Source organism: Fopius arisanus, unplaced genomic scaffold (genome assembly GCF_000806365.1).
Source record: "Fopius arisanus strain USDA-PBARC FA_bdor unplaced genomic scaffold, ASM80636v1 scaffold00015, whole genome shotgun sequence".
Classification (NCBI taxonomy): domain Eukaryota; kingdom Metazoa; phylum Arthropoda; class Insecta; order Hymenoptera; family Braconidae; genus Fopius; species Fopius arisanus.
In genome coordinates, this window is record NW_011887754.1 from 573,571 (window position 1) to 594,627 (window position 21,057).

General features: G+C 42.5%; 7 protein-coding genes across 9 annotated transcripts; 4 read left to right on the top strand and 3 right to left on the bottom strand.

Annotated features, from left to right (window-relative positions):
- The first annotated feature begins 1,126 nt into the window (after positions 1-1,126).
- Positions 1,127-4,324, top strand: Nrt (Neurotactin). Its single transcript, XM_011299667.1, has 2 exons — positions 1,127-1,221; positions 1,542-4,324. Exon 2 carries the CDS (start codon positions 1,566-1,568, stop codon positions 3,717-3,719), a length of 2,154 nt encoding a protein of 717 aa, XP_011297969.1. The 5' UTR covers positions 1,127-1,221; positions 1,542-1,565; the 3' UTR covers positions 3,720-4,324.
- Positions 4,325-4,498: 174 nt separating this feature from the next.
- LOC105263445 (fructose-bisphosphate aldolase) lies at positions 4,499-8,417 on the bottom strand. 2 transcript variants are annotated; one of them, XM_011299668.1, is made up of 5 exons: positions 8,310-8,417; positions 6,283-6,492; positions 5,367-6,167; positions 5,009-5,152; positions 4,840-4,862 (listed from the first exon to the last, which is right to left on the bottom strand). In XM_011299668.1, the coding sequence occupies exons 2-4, from the start codon at positions 6,487-6,489 to the stop codon at positions 5,057-5,059; spliced, it is 1,104 nt and encodes a 367-aa protein (XP_011297970.1). In that variant the 5' UTR covers positions 6,490-6,492; positions 8,310-8,417; the 3' UTR covers positions 4,840-4,862; positions 5,009-5,056. The 2 variants fall into 2 exon arrangements, with proteins under 2 accessions (XP_011297972.1, XP_011297970.1); XM_011299670.1 differs by lacking the exon at positions 5,009-5,152 and having other exon boundaries at positions 4,499-4,862.
- Positions 8,418-9,203: 786 nt separating this feature from the next.
- On the top strand, positions 9,204-16,019 carry Tmem131 (Transmembrane protein 131). The gene is made up of 7 exons (XM_011299673.1): positions 9,204-9,687; positions 9,913-9,977; positions 10,069-10,097; positions 10,271-10,351; positions 10,409-10,646; positions 10,705-10,827; positions 10,886-16,019. Exons 1-7 carry the CDS (start codon positions 9,594-9,596, stop codon positions 15,533-15,535), a joined length of 5,280 nt encoding a protein of 1,759 aa, XP_011297975.1. The 5' UTR covers positions 9,204-9,593; the 3' UTR covers positions 15,536-16,019.
- On the bottom strand, positions 15,583-16,722 carry LOC105263446 (cilia- and flagella-associated protein 97-like). Of its 2 annotated transcripts, XM_011299672.1 has the most exons (3): positions 16,251-16,722; positions 16,100-16,184; positions 15,583-16,020 (listed from the first exon to the last, which is right to left on the bottom strand). In XM_011299672.1, the coding sequence occupies exons 1-2, from the start codon at positions 16,704-16,706 to the stop codon at positions 16,101-16,103; spliced, it is 540 nt and encodes a 179-aa protein (XP_011297974.1). In that variant the 5' UTR covers positions 16,707-16,722; the 3' UTR covers positions 15,583-16,020; position 16,100. The 2 variants fall into 2 exon arrangements, with proteins under 2 accessions (XP_011297974.1, XP_011297973.1); XM_011299671.1 differs by having other exon boundaries at positions 15,583-16,184.
- A 398-nt stretch (positions 16,723-17,120) lies between these two features.
- On the bottom strand, positions 17,121-18,321 carry tex (THO complex 3 homolog tex). Its single transcript, XM_011299674.1, has 2 exons — positions 18,049-18,321; positions 17,121-17,928 (listed from the first exon to the last, which is right to left on the bottom strand). Exons 1-2 carry the CDS (start codon positions 18,247-18,249, stop codon positions 17,146-17,148), a joined length of 984 nt encoding a protein of 327 aa, XP_011297976.1. The 5' UTR covers positions 18,250-18,321; the 3' UTR covers positions 17,121-17,145.
- Positions 18,322-18,351: 30 nt separating this feature from the next.
- On the top strand, positions 18,352-19,452 carry slx1 (Nuclease slx1). Its single transcript, XM_011299675.1, has 3 exons — positions 18,352-18,550; positions 18,613-18,664; positions 18,741-19,452. The coding sequence occupies exons 1-3, from the start codon at positions 18,372-18,374 to the stop codon at positions 19,287-19,289; spliced, it is 780 nt and encodes a 259-aa protein (XP_011297977.1). The 5' UTR covers positions 18,352-18,371; the 3' UTR covers positions 19,290-19,452.
- A 106-nt stretch (positions 19,453-19,558) lies between these two features.
- On the top strand, positions 19,559-21,026 carry RpS30 (ribosomal protein S30). Its single transcript, XM_011299676.1, has 5 exons — positions 19,559-19,624; positions 19,937-20,026; positions 20,262-20,397; positions 20,545-20,600; positions 20,833-21,026. The coding sequence occupies exons 2-5, from the start codon at positions 19,952-19,954 to the stop codon at positions 20,962-20,964; spliced, it is 399 nt and encodes a 132-aa protein (XP_011297978.1). The 5' UTR covers positions 19,559-19,624; positions 19,937-19,951; the 3' UTR covers positions 20,965-21,026.
- Positions 21,027-21,057: the final 31 nt, after the last annotated feature.

Below are 21,057 nucleotides of genomic sequence, written 5' to 3' on the forward strand. Positions count from 1 at the left end.
AGGAGCTATTCACTGAAATTTTCACTGAAAGTGAAAAATTCGAAATTTTAGAAAAAGTATCAGGGGAACATGACAATCGAGGAGCTATTCACTGACATTTTCTCTGATAGTGAAAAATTCGAAATTTTAGAAAAAGTATCAGGGTAACATGACAAGCGAGGAGCTATTCACTGAAATTTTCACTGATAGTGAAAAATTCGAAATTTTTGTCAAAGTATCAGGAGCACATGACAACCGAAGAGCTATTCACTGAAATTTTCACGGAAAGTGAAAAATTCGAAATTTTTGTCAAAGTATCAGGAGCACATGACAACCGAAGAGCTATTCACTGAAATTTTCACTGATAGTGAAAAATTCGAAATTTTAGAAAAAGTATCAGGGGAACATGACAATCGAGTAGGTATTCAGTTTTTAACCAATATTTCGATTTATTAGCGAGTAACAAAAGAAAAAATTGGAATTATTTAAAAAAAAAATGAATGACGGCGGGATCGAACCCTGGCCGTCGGCGTGGTAGGCGAGCACGTTACCATTAAGACAATACGCTCATTATAATAATATAATTTCATTAGGGGTATATATTTTGCAAAGGTTTTTTTAAAAAAATTTCAAATTTGTTTATTTCACTGAATATCTTCTCGATTTTCAAAAATTTAGTTTTTAAACGATCTTTCAGTTGATTAGCCATTTAAAAAAGAACAAATTGGAATTATTTAAACAAAAAAAAAAATGAATGTTGCTAGGATCGAACCCTAGCCGCCCGCGTGGCAGGCGAGCACGCTGCCAACTCGACCACGCGCTCATTATGGAATTTTAATTTCATTAGTAGTATATATTCAATACATTGGATAATTTTTTTTGTTTGAAATTCCACAAGATGTGGTTTTCCCCTTCCGCTCGTTCTAAATTCGGCAAAATCTCACTTAAACAAATAAAAAACAAAAAGGATTCATGCCGCAGAAAATAAAATTCACCCCGTCGACTTGATGGACACCCCCATTGCATGTGCCGCCCTCTCTCTCTCTTGGGGTGAGGTACTACAATGCCGACGGGGTTACTCAACAACGGGGTAACTGCCGAGTCGGCAAGAGGTCATATCACCCTCATTTTCGGGTCATCCACACCCCGAAACCTGGGCCTCTACTATAGTTTATTCTCTTCGTTTCCACCCCTTGAGTATTCAACGAATTCGGCGTCCGTTGCGTCTCATTGTCACGAAAGGTAAGAAAAGGGGGTAATATTCTTCCTATTAATATTCACCCTCCACGAATTTCTACGTGTTACTCGGTATTAGAATTGATTCCTTTTCTTCTCCTCAGGTTCGATTTATAATTTCCACCCCTATTCTTCTTTTGTACGAAGTGAGGATGCCAAACATCACCGGCTTTCATCCACAAACCGTATTGATTCCATCCCTCAATGGCACACCCCATTGACTCAATAGAAATTCTGGAATACATAATGTCCACTTCCATCATCCCCAGAAATTCATTGCTCTCGATATTTATTTATTTGTGAATTTTTCAAACTTCTGTCAATAGGCCGAGAAAAACCCCAAAACAACGATGACGCTTCCAGACTCGGAGAAAACAGATGCTAACACCGACAAAAAGGAAATAGCTGACGAGGAGCGAGAGAAAATGCTGAATCAGGAGAACGAGAAGCACAAGGGTGCGGAGGCCGCGACGATATCCCCTTCGTCGATGACGTCGGATGTCGAGCCCAGGAAAAAAAAAATTCCCATCGGTGGTATAAAGATGCCGGGGTTTTGTCGCCCGAAGAGCAAAGAATTCCAGATGGAGAGTGCAGAACAGCCGATTGATGGAGAGGTGGGTATTCTGGACGCGATGAAACGACCACTGGTGAACGTTTTGGCGAGTATCAAGAAAAATCGCCCTGAGGGTGAGCTAGGGGGTGGCGCAGCTGGTCTGGCAAGTGTGGAGACTCTGGGAGACATCGGTGAGAAGCCAGCAGATGTTTCAGCCCCAGAGGATGGTATGGAAACTGTTCGTTTGGATGGAGGCCCTGAGCCGGATGTCAACGAGGAGAAGAACCCCAGGAAGCCAGGCCCTGTGGAGGTCCTCCTGGCATCAGCTCGCAGGAATCATCTGGTGACTGGAGTCATCGTGGCAGTTCTGCTGCTCGTTATTGTGATAATAACTATCGCCTGCGCTGGTCCTCGAACACTTTTATCGCAGCCACTTAAGGATGGGAAGTACATGGAGGCTGTCACCTCGTGCGGACTAGTTCAGGGGGTCCTGGAGGACGGGGGCTTCGCGTTCCGAGGAATTCCTTACGCTCTGCCACCTCTAGATGCTCTCAGGTGGACCGCTGCACAGCCTGTTAATCGTATCGAAAACTGCTGGAATGACACGTATCTCGCACATAATTCATCGAACTCCTGCTGGCAACGAGATGCCCTGGGAAACCCTTCTGGCGACGAGGACTGTCTTTATCTCGATGTTTTCACGCCTCAGGTGAGGTATGACACTCCCCTCCCCGTGGTCGTGATGATCAGTGCGGAAACTCTCAGTGGGGGATCCCCAGGTGTGATGCAGCCCTCGGCGAAGCTTGCGAGGGTCCGGGACATGGTGTTCGTCAGGCCAAATTTCAGGCTCGGTGTCTTTGGATTTCTCTCAGCCAGGCACCTAACGAGATCTACCCATTTACCGACATCTGGAAATTACGGGCTGTCGGATATTGTGGCGGCTCTCAAGTGGGTGCAACTGAATATTCAGAACTTCGGGGGGGACGAGAAATCTGTGACGATCTGGGGACACCGAGCAGGCGGGACTCTTGTTACTAGTCTTCTTGCATCGCAAACCATAAAAAATCTGTTCTCAAGGGCTTGGGTGTCGAGTCCCAGTGTCACCCTGCCGACGAGGCCGCTGGATGAATCTGAGAGACTCTCGGAGGGGTATCTTAACACCCTGGGATGCAAGGACGTTGTCTGTATGCGGGCAAAAAGTCCTCAGGAACTTCTGAGGGCTGAACCCGCAATGTGGTACAATACTTCGGAAAATTCAGAGCTCCCTGGCCCCTCGGGAGGGGAATCTTCGAGGCAGAGGCATGAGTGGCTGGTGGTCGATGGGACTATCATCCAGGAGAACGTTTACGATAGACTGGAGAGAGTGGGGACGTCTGTGAAAGTCGTGATGGGGACCACTGTCCATTCGGCAGCACATTCTCACTCCAAAGGCCTCAATGCCAGTCTGGATCAGTCCCACGTCGAGAGGGTTGTGAAGGAATCGTTGTTGGGGAGTCTTGGGCTCACGGAGGAAGTCCTCAAACGGTACAATGCATCTCTCCACGGTCTAGCTACTGTTGTCTCCGAGATTCGCGTACTCTGTCCCATTTACAATTTTACTAATCTTGTGCCTGCAAGTAATATATCGTTTTATATTGCCACTCAACCTCGGTGGGGTCAACTCGCTGATGCCGACAGTGACGTCGCTGCCATCCTCGGGTCCTATACCCTCAGGACTCCCGAAGAAAAGAGACATCAATCCGCCATTCAACAACTCTTCAATCAGTTTGTCTGGCATGACCGCATTATCGATGCTGCTAAGGAAATCTGGGGGTACAATCATCATAATTACACCAGTAATGCCAGGAAAATCATCGTCGTAGGACAGGACATCCTCCCACAGTACGGCTACTCCAACTGCGATTACTGGATTGAGAAGAATCTCGTTCCGAAATACGCGAGGATCGATTAAGTACGAGGGGTTTTGCTTTTCATACGACCTAATTGGTTCAAATTCTTGTTGGAGAATTGGTAAAAATTGTGAGTTTTTAAAGGTCGGGGGCCTAAGCCTATTGGTGTCAGATTTCTTTTTGAACTCAGCCTTCTCTCCTGGAAAAAAAAATCATCTGAATATCCAAGACTGAAATTTTTCAATGACGTGATCAGCAATTAATTTCTTCACGTTACACCACGAGGAATTCTGAGACTGACCTTTCCAGAATTCATTCATGAATTTACTCGTCTATTTATTTATTTATCTATTTATTTATTTATTTATTTATTAGTCGGTTTTGAGCACCGCATGCCGGAGGCCATATCTTAGATAGAACGCTAGTGTTAAGTGATTGTAAAACCGATATTTCACGAATTCACGCATTTTTCTGCATTATGTGATTTCTTATAGCTTTATCACGATAATTTATATCTGTCATTACGACACTTCTGGTAATTGTAGGATAGAGTGTAATACAATTTTTCTACGATTCTTACGATGGGCGATGCGCCTTCATATGAAATAAAGAAACTTATTAAATAAACAAATCTGAACGCAGAGAAAACAATTTCTGTGAAAAATTAAGTTATATTCCTACCACCAATTTTTTTGATATGAAATAATTAATTGAATTGGCAGAAAGAATTTTTTTTTTGGTAGTGAAGAATTATTCTTTGAAGATAGTATGAAGAAGTTCATTTTTGTGGGATTAAGATAAGATTATTCTCGTCACCTAATCGACTGGTCTTAACTACAAATTTCAATGGTAAAATTCACTTTTTATTTTCCAATACGTGCACAACAACTAATGACAATGATACATAGAAGAATCATAAATATGTATCACTCATTTACATTTATTTCACAATTAATATTTCAAAACGAAAAACATGATTCATTATTTATTCTCATCTGTATTGAGTAATTTTTACCTCTTTGGCTTCCGTCAGAAAGTCGAGAAAAACTTTGTGTGTATCTACGTGTATTATTGGTTGATGGATAAAGTAGATTAGAACCAATTTTTTTGTTTTAGTAAGCATGATTTGCTACGAACAATGCTGCATCACCTGCTGCTCCTGCAACTCCACCTGCGTATTTTCCAAGGGCTGATTCGCTGTTCGCCTGTAATGGAAAACTTCATTTTATTCCGAGTTTTTTTTCTCATTATTGAAGTGTTATCACAGGCAATGGAGTAATTATTAACACAGCATTGCACACAATTAACACATAATTAGTACGAATTGATGATGGATTTGTGTGATACTTACACTGGGTAGGAAAAATACTAAGGGTAAAATAATAGTCAAGCATAGATTTTAATAGGCATGTGCTTTCACGTGTAGAGATACATCAGCTGCTTTGCTGACGATACTGCCAGCTGCGTACTTTCCTTGGCAGGCGAGACCATTGGCCTAAACAAGTTTACAACATTCAACAACATGCACTACGGAACGAGTGAGTACTAGACTATTTCAACTGATTTCTCTAAAACACTAGAAATCTACATAAAAGAGGAAACATCAGCATAAAGTAGTAGAAACAGTGAAAAAAAGAGTAGAAATTACTGGAAACACTAGAGGAACATCGAGCTAAATGAGTTTCAGGGAAAAAAAATGAATAAATGACCTTGGCTCTCTTGATGAGTTCATCCTGGGCAGCAGCGATTTGATCAGCCTTTCCAGACCATGCTCTGAGTACGGAGGCTTGAAGAGCACGTCCATAACTGAAAGTGAGAGCCCAGGGTTTCTTTCCAGGAACTTTGTTGATGGCATCAAGATTGACAGAGGCCTCTTCCTCAGACTGTCCACCACTGAGGAAAGTTATTCCAGGAACTGCTGGTGGCACAGTGCGTTGAAGAGCTGTCACGGTAGCAACAGCAATTTCTGCTGGTGACGCTTTCTTCGGACAGCTCTGTCCTGGTGTCACCATGTTCGGCTTGAGGAGAGTTCCCTCCAGGTACACGTGATGATCATTGAGGGCCTTGTAGACAGCAGCGAGCACCTCCTCGGTGACCTCCTGGCAACGAGCGAGATCGTGATCACCATCGGGGAGAATCTCAGGCTCGACGATTGGCACAATCCTGGCACTTTGACAGATCGAGGCGTAACGTGCGAGAACATTAGCGTTCTCAAGGATTGCTAATCTGCTGGGATGAGTCTTTCCCTTGATCTTGAGGACACAGCGCCATTTGGCAAAGTGACAACCGTCCTTCTTGTACTGTATACAACGAGCCTGGAGATCATCCAACCCCTGGGTTGTGCACTCGTCGTCGGTACCGAACAGGGGCACCACACCCTTGTCTACTTTTATTCCTGGGGTTATATTACGCTCCTTCAACAACTCCACGAAGGGCTTTCCGTCGTCAGAGCTCTGGTACAGGGTCTCGTGGAAGAGGATCACTCCGGAGATGTGATTCGTGATAACATCCTTTTAAAAAAATCAGTTGAAGGATTAATTCATTGATTTAATTAGTCAGTTCAATTTGGCGAGCAGGAGAGATAATGCCAAGTTTATCATTTTTTTTAATAGAAACAGCTTCTACCTTTGCTGTGGTAAACAGCAGCTGTCTGTATGCCTTTCGATTGGCCTCATTGTTTTCTACGTTGATGTCCTGAAGACGTTTCCCTATTGTCGCCGTCGACTCGTCAGCTGCAAGAATTCCCTTGCCGGGGGCAACGATCTGCTCCGCAATTTTCTTGAGTTCGGCTTTGAGCTCCGGCTCGGCTTTCGCGTATTTTTCGGCTATCATTTTCTGAAATAACGGTAATCCACTCTAAATCATCCGCTTATCCATCCCCTAGGATCAGAAGCCACCAGCAATCATCTTCACACCAACAATTTCACCCTCGATTGCGTCATCTTGCGTAATTCTTTCGCAATTTGTTTGGCATTTTAGTCGGAGAAAAATAATCTACTGACAAGTGTTCGAGAATGAGACCTCGGGTCCAAAGACATGATAAAACCGATGCAAAACACCTTATCAGTGTGTTTTTCTGGCCCAATCAATATTATTAATTATCGCGCACGTACGTGCAGGGATATCGTATTAATCCTCTTCAAGGATTTCTACGGGGTCTAGGGATATCCCATCCTCTATTTCCGACACGGGGAATCGATACTTGAGAATATTATCGAATTCGAATCTGCGCATGCATGGGATTTTCAGACGCGTATTTTTTTTTATGCCATCGGTGCCCGTAATCACGCGATTCTAACCTCGCTTCGCTCGGTTAAATCGCGGATTCCGGGCGCAATGACATAAAATTTTGTATGAAACGCGTGCGTAATATATTTTTCGACTCGTGGGATTGTAAAACTCGCCTTCGGCTCGTGTTACAAACCTCCCACGAGTCAAAAAATATTTTCCGCACGTGTTGCATAATATACTATACTATCGATATAACACTCGCAATATTATTATCTACTTGAAGAATGGAGTTTTTAATACCCTACAGTCTGGGAATGCATCCAACACTTCGTCTTATGACCAAAGGCATGATGAAATATCATCAGGATAATTAAAATACGTTTATTTATTCAATTGTTCTAATTATATGCCTTTCATCGAAGTCAGTATATTTTTTTTTTATTATTAGATCAATTTATTTTAAATTTCGGTAGAAAAAAAAAATATTATGGATTCTGAGAGGAAATCTCAAGACTTTTTTTATGGAATTTAATTACGTGACTTTCCGCACGCCACGTGAAGAAAATATCTTCGGACTATCATAAACTCAGAAAAATCATTATTCTAAATAAAATGTTCGAATAATGATTTTTCCGAGTTTATGATTTATTCGACAGAATGATTTCGGTTAATTTTTCAGTGCCAATAATTGTCTGAAGGTGATTATATAATAAATGAACACTCGAGTGCATGAATAACCTGATTATTTTTCAGGCCAATTGTTACAAATGAAATGTAATGGAGATTAAAAATTATTCCTGCCAAATAAATACACCTGCGCAAAATATATAAAACGTTTAACAAATTGAATAAAAAAAAATCATTTTGCCACAGTAGTACTTCTTGAGGTATTTAGTAGTAATTATTTTCACACTGTAATTCCATAATTACATAATATTGACGCATGAACTATTTGACATTTCGGAAGTCCGTTGACTTTTTTTTTAATTATCTGGACTACTTTCTCCATTTTGCTCCACTGACATACGTTCAAGAGAATAGATCGATTGTGTAGACCCCGTCGACATTTTCGTGGAAAAGGTTATTCCAACGGGCCAAATCGATAGGCCAAGAAAATCTAGCGAATCTAATGGAAACCCCAACGACTTGAGCGAAATTGGTAAATTAAAGAACTGAGATAATAAATGAAGAAATGTGAAAAAAAAAACAGAAAAAATTGTTGTATTAGAAGAAAATGTTTTCACTGGTGGAAACCCAGTGGTTTAAATCGAGATAGATTGGTCTAATGTCACCCAAGGTCATATCTACAGGGCAAGGTCTGCTGGGCTTGATGTCCGCGGTTTTTGTTGATGAATAAAAGAGATAAGATGGAATTAGAAATGGTGGACTTTGAGAGAAACACAGGGGAAAGTTGGACTTACGTTTTTTTAATTTCAAATGGAAAAATGAATTCGGTTGAATGTCCTATCAGCACACCTCAGCAACACTCAACACTTCGTGAGCAACTGAACGAACGGTGGAGAAACTACTTGGTTCAAAGTCTACATCCCCTGCGCAGGCGCATTATCCTGTTCTCAATCAGAAATATGAAAATATTTTTCATAGCCCACAGCATCCTGGGAGCTTCAGCTAAAATTTATCAAGTGGAATTTCACCACAAATGTCATTATGTTGTTAGGAAATTGTTGGAAATGTAAATTAGATTGTTGAGATTTTTTTTTGAAATTCGGTCGGCTGGACTGGCGGCAACTGAGAATTTTGAAAGTGACATTTGAAGATTTGTGGAGTTGAAACATGAAAATATCGTCGCGAATGAGAATCCCTGTGTGAAGGTCAGTCAAGGGCACCTTGAATTGACATTCAATGAGTGGATAGTGTGTATGAACTATTTAATTTTCTACGTCATTAGAAAACTTTCAGTCACTCGGCATTTTCATCATCACTACGTCGCTTATTTGATCATTAAAGACCCCATGATGTAATAATAAAATTATACACCCACTTGGGAATAATATCTGGAATGGGGTGGGGTCATGTGAGCACTGGCATTAAGAAAAATATTGAATGCTGTCAGAAGTCCAACATTTACTATTTAAAAGAGAAAATTCTTCGTGGCAATTATTTCAATTTCCTCTCTCTGGAGAATCTAATAATAAACTAGAAAATTATTGTTATAAAAAATCAAGAAAATACAATAAAAAAATACTTCATAGTGAGATCCGTGTTTTGAAAATTTGTAAAGTTGCAGTTTGTGCGCGAAATTTCGATTGGTGGAAAAAAAATTCCTCAACAGATAAAAAAGAGAAGAGCCTTACCCCCGGAGCCTCGTCACAGTACAGTACGTGCAATGGAGGATAAAAAAACTATCTCGACTTCATGAAAACTAATATTTCTCATATGGCTCCTGTTTTCCGGAATTTTCATAATCGCATTGTCCACAAATACTCGATCGTCACGGATGTTATCAAAGGTGCATGTACTTTTCCGCGAGTCAGTTGGCTCCAAGGACCGGACCGTGATGGAAGCATAATCGATATTGTGAAACATTCGATATAGAGCAGCAAGAAAATATGGCCAAATTCGGCGTTAAGGCTGTCACACAGGTTTAACGAAACATAATCATCATTTTTTTAAAATCAATAAATTAAAAAGAAACATCACCGATAAACGTGAATGCCTGTGACGAGGAATTGTACGGATATATTATGATTGGGACGAGGGTATGCGGTTACCTGTTTTTGTTAACATTTTTGGATTCAGTGCTACTAATAAGGCCGTCCTTTCACGGTCACAACAATGGTAAGTTATCACTTACTTCGTTATCTGATAGCGCTCTTCCTCATTTTTTTATGCCAATCCCGATAACACCACTGAGATTTTTCATGAATTATTACGTACAACCAGTTTATTATGTCATGAGAATGCATTTGGGTAGTGAATTGTTTCGTACGTCACGTTGTGTTTTTCAAATTCATCGCTGGGAGATCTGAGACCTTGAGTCTCTTTACTCTGTACAAATTCCAGCATTCGTCCAGGATGACAAGGACGTTCAATATTTATTGGACAATATACCCATGTCCATGCACAAGGTCAGTGGATATTCAAACAAATGTCTGAATATTGTAATTGGGATTTAATGTATTTTATTTTTATGTATCTCTGGTTGACCGTTGGAATCAGGATTTTACTGGATCAGTGCACGTGGCCGGGTAAGCACAATAACTACTCTCTGGTGAGTGAAAAAATAGGAAGGGTCGAATAATTCTTTCATCAATTTTTCCACTAACACAATCATCTGCATCTCTCTCAGCCGTTCCTATTTTCGATCTCGGGGATTTTTCACTTGTGATTTATACATTTTTTAATTAAAATTTTATTGAAGGGATGGAATGGATGACAAAGCGGTGCCAGAGTCAATATCCTACATTCAATTTGAGCCACGTGTCTTAGACTTCAAAGAAAGGTTCGCAGTTGTCATTTTTTATCGATGAAATGAGGTCTGACGAATTTTCGTTTTCAGGCAATTGGGAGTTCCCCACAAAAAAACCGTGACGCTGTTGAATCGGGATGCCAACAGGACGATTCATCTGACATCCATATCGGGCAGTACACAGCACTTTCACTCGTCCTTTTTCCAGGATAAAGTGATTCCACCCCTGGGGAACACGACTTTCAACGTGATATTCCTCGGGAGGGAGGAGGGTGAAATTGACAGTCAGCTGTACATTCACACGTCAGATGGAACCCTGAAATATCAGGTAAAATAATCACGTGGGAGGAATGAGATCAGATTATTCATCATATAATTTTGATCAGGTGAAGGGGTCAAGTGTCAGCAGTCCCTATAGACTGCGACCAGTTGTCGGTGTCAAGCTGCCACTCAATGCGTCATTCACACCATTAATTTACATGCACAATCCGCATTCGGAGCCCATGCAGGTACTGCGATTTTTTTTTATTCTTAATTTCTATGGTTTTATATTTATTTTTGCTTCAGGTGGTAGAAGTGTACAGCAGCGGCGGTGAATTCCAATTGGAATTGCCCTCGGGGGAGGCAGAGGGTCCCCGGGAACTCTGGGAGATAGCACCATACCAAACAAAACCAGTCATAAGATTACATTTCAATGCATATGTAGAGAAAAATCATACAGCGTACGTGAGATTTAAAGTGAACAATAGCGCAGAAATAATGGTAGTAGCAATCGAAGTGGAAGTTGGAAACGGCGCTGGACTTCACTGGGGTGGTAATTCCGCCTCAATAAACCTGGGAATGGGAGGATCCCTGCAGTCCCCAACTCATTATCCAATAGCCCTGCGAAACTCTGCGAAGAAGCCAGTGAAAGTGGTGAACGTCATCAGTACACCTGTATCAAAAGCCCTGAGAATAAACTTCGAATCGACTGTGATACCGGGGGAGACAGAGACCCCCGTGACCATAGGGACTTTAATCTACGATTGGAAAGCCGGCCTGGACCTGAAACACCTGAAGGGTAAACTCGTGATAAAGGGAATTGGCCCTGGTGGATCTAGTCAGAAGCTCGCGATTCCCTGGATGGCAGACGTTCTTCAGGGTGGTTTAGAAATAAACAAGACAGTGGCCCACTACTGCTCACCTCACTCGAATCAACCCAGAAATTTCAGTGTTGTTAATAGATTCAAAGTGCCACTGGCCATCACCAACGTGTCCCTCTCGTCAGAGGCTAAATCTCTTTTCTCCATAAAGAACTTCATTCCCAGAGTTCTGAGGTCTGGACAGAAGGCCAACATATTCACGCTGAATCTCAACAGCGATGGAAAGGGTGACAGCACCAAGCTGGAGTCATCGATAATCATTCACTCGAACGTATCGACAACAGAGGTGCCACTGCTGAGTTACGATGGAAAAGTCAAGAAAATCATCCCTGGGGAGAGGGAGAGTGATCGTGGCACCATGAATTTTGGCACTGTTGGCAGTGGAACTGAGAATGAAGCGATATTCGCGTTGGAGAATCAAAATCCAGTTAATGTAGAGCTCCATGGCTGGGGGGTAAATATGCCAGGGGCAGTGCTGGAGCTCATGGGGTGTCAGAGTGGTCCCACCGACCTCTTCAACAAGGGCCTCAGAAATATGAGTGTATGCAGCAATTCTGGAAACCAGAGCATCAAGCCTGGATATCTGGCAATCTTCAAGATCAAGGTGAAAACTCCGATGATCGAGGAGGACACAATTGTTGGGGACGTCTTTGTAAGAACTACGTATGAGAGACTGACAGTTCCTGTTTACATGAGAGTCGCTCATGGCAGAATTTCCCTGAAGAAACTCACGTTCTCGGACTGTTTCCCCGGGTCCATTTGCATGCAGCAGATCAAGATTCACTCGACGTTCTCACGTTCCATGCAAGTTACGGTGATTGCTCCAGTGGATAAAGATAATAGGGTGAGATATGTTCCCCTGGAGGAGTCTGATAATCTCCCGATGATATCCAAGGGGGAGAATCACGTGGGCACGATCAGAATTGATCCATCGGTGACGTGCAAGCCGCACTGCTACCTGGGACTGTCTCTCAATACAACCGCTGGGAACCAGTGGCTCAATACTATGAATCTACCCTCCCACACCAGGGACTCCGATGTAAATCTACTCAATGCAAGGTACTCTCGTTACTTGAATATCTCATCTAGCTGGGATAACATCACGATGCGACTGGATACCACTGAAGTACGTGGCCACAAGTTTTTCGTCAATATCAAACCATATTGGCCTTCTCTAGTTCTCCCGGAGGAACATAATCTCAATAATCAGAGGAATAAAACCCTCCAGCCACTGGCGTTTCCCCTTACTCAGGTCGGTAACACATCCTTCAAGAGTCTAACGATTCACAATCCTAGCAGCACTAAACCTCTCTTCATTCAACTCGTCATGGACTGGAGTTATCCCCAAGGGGTTAGATTGTACCACTCATTGCCCAATAAATTTAAACCCCTCTGTTACGAGTGTCCAGCAACAATTGATGGAGAGTTCAAACTCAACGGCCAGCAAGAGGATAGAAATTCCTTTCAGAAATTCTCACATCTCGAGACCTCCGTAGACTCACTACCACTGTACCTCAATCCTGGTGAATCAAGAACAATAAAACTCTCGTATACACCATCCTCAGCGACTTTCTCCTCAGGACTCCTTTACATCAGGAATAACCTGACGATTCTTGAAGTAGTTCGTCTGGTGGGACGTGGGGCACACGCCCAATTCAAATTTGGAAACAGAAAGCCCAGTTCGAATACTCCTTTGCTCTTTGAACTCGCTGAGAAGCACCTCAAGGATTGCGAGCAGAAGGAAACCGCGAGGAAGAATACACTTCCCAATTTAACAGTCAAGCGATCCTTCACTGCTAGAAACACTGGAGAATTACCTATCGATGTTTATGGGTTTTCCATCAGTGGAATTGCTTGCGAGGGGTATGGATTCAAGGTACTGAACTGCGAGTCTTTTAAACTTAATCCAAATTCAACGAGAAAAATCGAGATTGCTTTCACACCAGATTTCACTCTATCGAAGATCGAGAGGGAGTTGATGATATTCACTAGCATAGGGGGTGATGGACCAGACTCGGATAGAGTGGAGAATGGAGTAGTCAGGCTTTCACTTCTCACGACTATTCCAGGGCATATTCTTGAGAGTTGTGCTGCTGTTTTGATTAGACCAACGTGGGAACGACCTGTCCACTGGGCAGCAATGGGTCTCTCCTCGATTCTGCTAGTGTGCGTTCTAGCTGTCTCCTTTCTCGAGGCTGATAGGATACTCAGGGGAGCCTTGGAGAGCATGTCGAGGAGTAGTCCAGTGCAGCCTCCTCTGGATCTCAGACAACTGGCCACTCAGGCTGTATCCACTCTTTCCAAGGACAAACTTAACGAGGATAATAACAAGGTCGTTGTGAAGAAAAAGGAGGAGCCTGACTGGGGGCTGATGAATGTCAAGAGAGGAGGGAAGGAATCCAGGGGTATGAAAATACCAGACTGGTCAGCTGAGGAGGAGAAACGTTTTAAAAATGATACGGAAATAAAGGACAAGTCCGAGCAAGTCCCTGAGGTGAATCACGAGAGTGTCCAGAAGATAGGGAAAAAGAAGAAGACAGTGGATCCAGAGACCTCGGAGAATCACGAGAAAGTCAATATTCCTGCGAAAGCCAGTCCAATTGTCAATAAATCTCATAAAAAAGAGGACAAGGGTGAGGATGAGTCGGTGAATACCGCGAATGAACCCAAGGATAAACGTAAATTCGCACAGCACAATAATAGTGGTAACTCCACAAATAATCCTGGAACGTACAAAAAATACGAGGGCAACACTAGTCAGAAACTTCAGTACTCGGAGGAGGAGACATCGTCGACGACCACTGAGAGTTCCACACAGGAGGATCAGGTGAGCTACAGCAAGGAGCAGATTTACCAGAAAGCGGATAAGACCCAGAGGAAGACGCCCCTCAAGAAAAACAAACAGCAGACGAGTCCAGTTTCGAATTCAATCGACTACAGGGACAACTATGAGGGCGACTGTGACGACGATGATTACGATAAAGAGCGTCAGGATAATTCAACAAGATGGAAAACAAATTCGGGGAAACTTGCGACGTCGACAAAGCATCATCATCATCATCATTATCATCATCATCATCATCACCACCAGTCGAGGGCAGCTGAGAGCTCTCTGGGGGGATTTAAGCAGATGAAGAATAAGAATCCAGTACGCAAAGAGAAGACCACGCAGAAGAGGCGGATTGATAAGCCAGTGAAACTCAGCAATAATGAGATGAAGACAGAAACAAGACCAGTGGTCAGAGCACCCTCACCTCAGCCTCCACCTCCACCTCCGGCCTGCTGGGGGGAAAATCGTCCCAGATTCAGTGACGTCGTCACGAGGAATCAGGAGTGCATATCCCCAGCGTTTATAATTAATAAACCCCTAGTAAAACACGAGACACAAGTGAAAAAGAGTCAGGACGACCATCAGAGGCAGTCGATGGAGGTCTATAAACCCAAACTTGAGATTCACCCAGAGATCAATCTGCAGTTCACGTCCGAACATTATTCTGGGATCACTGACACCCAGGATAGATTCTCTGAGCCCCTGATGCTGGGAAATCACGAGGAATCCAGCAGTTACTTCATGAATTCATTTGAGCCACAGTTCGAGCGCGAGCTCGTACCCTACGACGATCTTCCTGAGACAGACGAGCCTCTGGTGGAGCTCGAATGCCTCGAGGAGACCAGGTGTCCAATCTGGGGGGAAAAAAATCCCATCAGTAATTCGTTGGCCGAGGGGAATTCATCAGGGTATGGGGTAAATGCAACTCCCAAACATGTTGACAAACTCTCGCCCCTTGTCGACACCTTCAGGGATAATTGGGTCACTGTTGAGACCAATTGGGAGCCCCTGTATACGAGGGGGGCGGTAGGGGAGGAGAGGAGTGGAGTCTGGGGGGTTAATACTGGGGGTGTGTGGGCTGCTGCACCCTGGGGGGCTCCAACACCTGCACTCTGCCCTCTTCAAACCTCATCTCAGCCATCAGATCACGATTTACAAGATCGCTCTGGCTTCGATCCCTTCAGATCTCTCAGTACAATATGGACCCCTGCATCCACCTCCAACTGGCCCACCAAGAATAATTAACGGGGACTTGTTGAATTCAAACCAAAACAGCACGGTTGTGATTTATTTTTTTTTTTCATCTGTTAATTCTCTCCTCGTCGCTTTCCAAGACAGTGCCAAGTGATAAATTGAGACGTGTAGAATTCAATAATCATTTTATTACCCATTTACCTCGAAAATTATGAATTCGATATGAAAACATTAAAGGACTTTTTTGGTGCTGATTAAGTTTTTAACTTTTTTTTTTTGGATCAGTCGATATTTAATACATCTGGCTAATTCAACTCATCTTGTTTTACTACTTCGGAACTGAACTACACTCGGTGAATGAACTACGAAATTATCGGGTTTGAGAAGGTAAAAATTTTTTTCTTTTTCTTGTGTATCGAAGTACGAACGAAATTGGAGGTAACAGCTGGACTGGAGAGTGGTGGATTCGATTGAACTGTACCTACTTTGTAAGACTGCTAATTGTTGTGTTTCAATAAATCTCAAATCTTCAGGATCTGATGGAATCGAGTAATTTGGGTGTAAGTGTATTTATTAATTAAAAAATCGTTTTAGCTATTTCAAAAGAAATTTCACTTCAATAGGATGTCGATTCGCAGACCCCAGATCTTTTACCAGACAGTGAAGATGATTTGACCTCTTGAATTTTTCTCAGTATCGTCTAGAATGGAAAAAAAATATTCATTACATAAAGGCCAAAGTGTCCATGCGGGCCTTTAATGCCTACAATATTATCTTCGTCAATTCTCCTCTGCATTCTTCTCCGATTAATCGCAGAACTCGCCAGACGTGGTGCAACTCCCGAGGAAAATCTGCCGGATTTTTTCTGCCTCTGCTGGGCCATTATTTTCCTGAGCAAGCACTGATTTTCCCTCTCGATTTTCATCATCTCCATATTCGTGAAGCTCATGTTCTTCCTCCGAGCGCAATTGACTCCAGTTGGAGATGGCCTGCCACTTGATGAAGAATAACTCCTCTTCTGGTAATTAGAATTTTCAACCACTTCGGGGGACTCCTTCGAGGGAGGAAAGGATTCCTCGCTGAGGGATGATCTACCGGTGACACTGGTCACCTCAGAATCATCTGTGAGGTCTCCAGAGGATAACGAATCTTCGCTGTATGAGTACCTCTCGCCATCTCCGTCCTCTTCCGTTTTTTCACTGCATTCCTCTTTATCCGACATTCTCACCAGTCAAAAACGCGAAAAAAAAACAGAAGACTGAACAATACATACAAATAGAGTAAACCGAGGAACCATGACAACGGTACACTCAACAATCCGTGGAATTGAGTCATCGATTTCGAGTGAACCAATGAAAACGAATGATGACGAATTATTTTAATAATAACTAAAATCGTTCAAATCAATTTTGAATAAACTGGAGGAAAAACGATTTAATGAATCTTTCAGTCTTCAATTATTCTTGAGGTACAAAAATCTGTTGAATATACAAGTACGATGGGAGAGAGTAGAGTAAAACAGCCCTTTGTCATTTTATTATGGTTCTCTTCCGGAAATGCGAGGAGAAAATTATCACATTTTCTTAAAAAATGGAATCATAAAAAGTAATGCTAGAAAATAAAATATAAAGGGCTCGTTTCACTCACTCCAGGGGACTATCTCATTCATTGGGGAATCCATAAACCTTGAGACTTCCAGCATCGCGTTTCCTATCGTAACTATCTTTATCATCACATGCATAAGCAAGAAGATACTGTTTGGGATGCCAGGCGACGGTGAAGGTGGCGGCTTCCACGGGGATATCAGCGATTTTTTCTCCAGTCTCGACTTCTCCGATGTCAATGATAAGATCCTCAGATGCAGCAGCGAGTAGCTGTCCATCGTATGAGAAGGAGATCGTCCTGACAGGCCACTCTAGTCTTGAAAAAGTTCGCAAACAGCAGAGCTCATCTGCATCCCAGAGTGACACGAGGGCATCGGCTGATCCGGTGGCGAAATAACGACCTGTCGGGTCGAACTCTATGCAGATACATGTACCAGGGTGTGCCTTGATCACGTGAAGCAGCTCGAGCTCTGGATAACTCAGGATGTGGACACAGCCCTGACCATTTGTCAGGTAAAACGTGTCTGAATCCTTGTTCCAGGAGATCTCGTTCACCTCGAAGTTGAACTGCTCTTCAGCTCGAATTTTCATTGTTCTTGCGTCGATGAATGTCACGAGATCTTCTTTGTTGCCAACTGCTATTGTCGATCCGTCTGGGGACCACGAGATATTGATGTTCTCGCCTTTTGTGTCGATCGTTGCTGTGGATTTTTGGGATCGAGTGTCCCATATTCTCACGGTCTTATCACCACTCGCTGTTGATAATAATTCCGGGTTGAACGCGTGCCAGCAAAGCTGATCTACACTTCCTCCATGGCCTCGAAACGTCGTTTCCTGTTTCTGAATCAGAAGAATAAAAAAAAAAGTTGTAAAATCCTCATAATGAAGAATATATAATTTGGTAATACGATATCGCAATGATAATCATTATATGATAGGCAAAATTCAGGTTTTGCCTACCAATCTGTCAGGCCCCAGGGAGAATATACAGATGCACTTGTCGAATGACCCTGAGGCTAGATATTTCCCATCGCAGCTCCAACCAACACTGTGAACCTTCGCCGAATGCGTTTGTTGCTCTCGAATTTTGTTGTGGGATTTGAAGTAATTTATCAGCTCTTCCACTCGATTGTTTATCCCGGCCATCGTCGACGCTCTCATCACACGTTTTAGAGAATGTTTAGGTTATGTTTATTTACATTCGTGCAATTACACAATGGCGCCAATTTTCCAGAGAAGGATTCCCTGACGTTCGATGAGGCTTTTTAAATTCCTTGGGGCCTATGGAGACACCCGATATCGTCGAGCACTTCTTCGGGGTTTATTTACTCTACTGCGAAAATCCGAAGTACAAGGGCAGGGTTTATATCGGGTATACTGTGGACCCGGTGAGGAGATTGAAGAACCACAATGCTGGGAAAAAATTTGGAGGGGCCTGGAAAACCAGTAATAAAGGGCCATGGTAATGTTAACAATCTGCCCATTAAACAATAATATATCATTTATTGAAAAATTTATTTCCAGGAATATGGTGCTGATTGTTCATGGGTTTCCCAATTCGACCAGCGCCTTGAGAGTGAGTAATCCTCATAATTCTGTAAAATCCTTTTAAAAAAATAACCGGCGGTCAATTATTTATTGTATTTCTGCAGTTTGAATGGGCATGGCAGCATCCCCAGCTGAGCCGTCGTTTGCGGCACATCCCGAAGAAAAAATCCAGAGAGAAAACTTTCGAGTACACTCTGAATGTACTATCGGCAATGCTCCAGGTGGGCCCTTGGTGTCGTCTACCTCTGACCCTTCGATGGCTGGACGACACCTTTGCTGATGCACATTCCTCGAGAGTAACACCTCCCAAGCACATGCCCGTCATCCACGGGAAAGTGATGTCACGGAAACCCCAGGGGAATGCGAATGGTAAAAATGGGGAAGTCACAGAGGATTCTGAAATTTCCATTTGTGATATTTGCTACATGACCCTGGACATCACTGATAAAGTAACGTGTGTCAGGGCAGACTGTGACCTAATAGCCCACATAATTTGTTTGGCTAAAGAATTCGATCATGAGAGAATTCTCCCCGTCAGTGGAACCTGCCCCGCATGCAAGGGTCATCTCCTCTGGGGGGATGTCATTAGAAAAAAAATTGGCTGCCACATTCACTTGAATGAAAATCAAGACTCCACTGATGATTCAGATTAATTGAGTCAATTATAAGACTCGAACGAAATTGTACAATAATTATCCTGTAGATACATTGAATTTAATATTTTTGTAATTATCGTTTCATCGCGTTTGAATCCCGCGGCACTCGCTCATTCCGGAAATCATGTGCACGATATTGTTTATGTAATGTGTAAATGAATAATTGGATAACAAAATGTTATAAAATAATTATGAAAAATATTAATTACTAGACTTTGGTTTTTAGCGATGGAATTATTGGTCCTTTTGTTTGAAAGTTGTTTGATTGAATTAATCCTTAACTTCCGGAAGTTGCAGTAATTCGGCCTTTACGTTCTGCACACGCAAGCGAGGTGGGTTTCACTGTAAATTTTATCCATTTTCTGGCAGTTTCCACCGTCTAAATCCGAATTAATCGCCTAATTGACGGTTTTAATAATTTTCTAATAAACTATAGTACCCCGCAGTAAATTAAAAAATTGAAAGAAAAACGTGCATTCGGCTCCGAAATAATATCTGACACGTGATGGTTGTCGTATAACCTTAATACTTCCACTCGATCCTAATTTATCGTCTCGACATCTCCACGATTTTTTATCGAAAAAATTCATGATGATAAAACAACAGGAAAAATAATAGCAATTGATTTTTATTTTGATTTTCAGTTAGAAAAAAAAAGCATGCAGTTGCACATTCGAGGCCAGACGACGCACGTCCTCGAGTGCCAGGGGACTGAGTCTATCGCTGAAATCAAGGTACAAAAAATTCAACACTCGGTATATTCATGACTGCATTATTATGATACTCCGACAATTGTCCTCGATGCAGTGTCGGAACGAGCATTAATGCTAGAGTAATTTAGGTCTCAGGGTGATAGAACGACTCTAGTTCTGTCTTTTCATGGATCTAAAACACTGGAAAAAAATCTCACATTAATATTTATCGATTGGATGAAATAAAAATTGAGATTGGTGTTTAAATGATTTTTAGGTCGCACTTTCTGCATTAGAAAATGTCGGGTCCGACGATTTTACCCTCCACTGTGCTGGAACACCACTGAGTGATGACACCAACGTGGCCGACCTCTCTTCCTACATTTTGGAATTGACAGTTCCTCTGCTCGGAGGTTCGTATCATTCGTGTCCTCAAAAAAAATTTAATTTCAATTTTTCCATCATTTTTGACCGTTGATTTTATTTACACTCACCCCGTGAGTGAGATGATGTTAGAACGAAAAATTCGAAAATTCCTCAGAAAGGCTTTTAATTTTTAGGTAAGGTCCACGGTTCCCTCGCTCGTGCTGGAAAAGTCAAGGGTCAAACCCCGAAGGTAAGTGTCTCGCCATGATTATCAGGATTATCCTGGCACCATACTGATCTGAGCCAGTGTTCGATAATTCTTAAACGGACATTGGTAAGGATGTGGTGCTAGAATAAAAGCAGATGAAAGTGAAGTCTATTCTGCATTGAGAATCGGCTTCTCATACATCTGCGACACGATCCCTCACCTCCTCCCCCATTTATTTCCCCCAATATTTTACTCATCAATAAATGATATCCAGGTCGAGAAGCAGGAGAAATCGAAGAAGAAGACCGGAAGAGCCAAAAGGCGAATCCAGTACAACAGGCGGTTCGTGACTGTCGTACCAACGTACGGAAGACGTCGGGGCCCCAATGCCAATCCCAACACATAAACGCATTGACAGCGACAAAATGTCATTCTGATTTATTAAAATAAATACCACACTTCAATATTTTTTTTTCAAAATCATTAAATTCTTCCAATA

Coding starts and splice junctions, on each gene's coding strand:
- Nrt (XM_011299667.1), top strand. CDS start 1,566: ATGACGCTTCCAGACTCGGAGAAAACAGATGCTAACACCGACAAAAAG.
- LOC105263445 (XM_011299668.1), bottom strand. CDS start 6,489: ATGATAGCCGAAAAATACGCGAAAGCCGAGCCGGAGCTCAAAGCCGAA. Junction 6,168..6,282: donor TGCTGTTTACCACAGCAAAG/GTAGAAGCTGTT, acceptor TTTTTTTAAAAG/GATGTTATCACGAATCACAT. Junction 5,153..5,366: donor AACTCATCAAGAGAGCCAAG/GTCATTTATTCA, acceptor AAACTTGTTTAG/GCCAATGGTCTCGCCTGCCA.
- Tmem131 (XM_011299673.1), top strand. CDS start 9,594: ATGATTGGGACGAGGGTATGCGGTTACCTGTTTTTGTTAACATTTTTG. Junction 9,978..10,068: donor TACCCATGTCCATGCACAAG/GTCAGTGGATAT, acceptor CGTTGGAATCAG/GATTTTACTGGATCAGTGCA. Junction 10,828..10,885: donor CGCATTCGGAGCCCATGCAG/GTACTGCGATTT, acceptor TTTTTGCTTCAG/GTGGTAGAAGTGTACAGCAG.
- LOC105263446 (XM_011299672.1), bottom strand. CDS start 16,706: ATGTCGGATAAAGAGGAATGCAGTGAAAAAACGGAAGAGGACGGAGAT. Junction 16,185..16,250: donor GAATTGACGAAGATAATATT/GTAGGCATTAAA, acceptor TTTCCATTCTAG/ACGATACTGAGAAAAATTCA.
- tex (XM_011299674.1), bottom strand. CDS start 18,249: ATGAGAGCGTCGACGATGGCCGGGATAAACAATCGAGTGGAAGAGCTG. Junction 17,929..18,048: donor CCCTGGGGCCTGACAGATTG/GTAGGCAAAACC, acceptor CTTCTGATTCAG/AAACAGGAAACGACGTTTCG.
- slx1 (XM_011299675.1), top strand. CDS start 18,372: ATGGAGACACCCGATATCGTCGAGCACTTCTTCGGGGTTTATTTACTC. Junction 18,551..18,612: donor ACCAGTAATAAAGGGCCATG/GTAATGTTAACA, acceptor ATTTATTTCCAG/GAATATGGTGCTGATTGTTC. Junction 18,665..18,740: donor ATTCGACCAGCGCCTTGAGA/GTGAGTAATCCT, acceptor GTATTTCTGCAG/TTTGAATGGGCATGGCAGCA.
- RpS30 (XM_011299676.1), top strand. CDS start 19,952: ATGCAGTTGCACATTCGAGGCCAGACGACGCACGTCCTCGAGTGCCAG. Junction 20,398..20,544: donor GACAGTTCCTCTGCTCGGAG/GTTCGTATCATT, acceptor TTTAATTTTTAG/GTAAGGTCCACGGTTCCCTC. Junction 20,601..20,832: donor TCAAGGGTCAAACCCCGAAG/GTAAGTGTCTCG, acceptor AATGATATCCAG/GTCGAGAAGCAGGAGAAATC.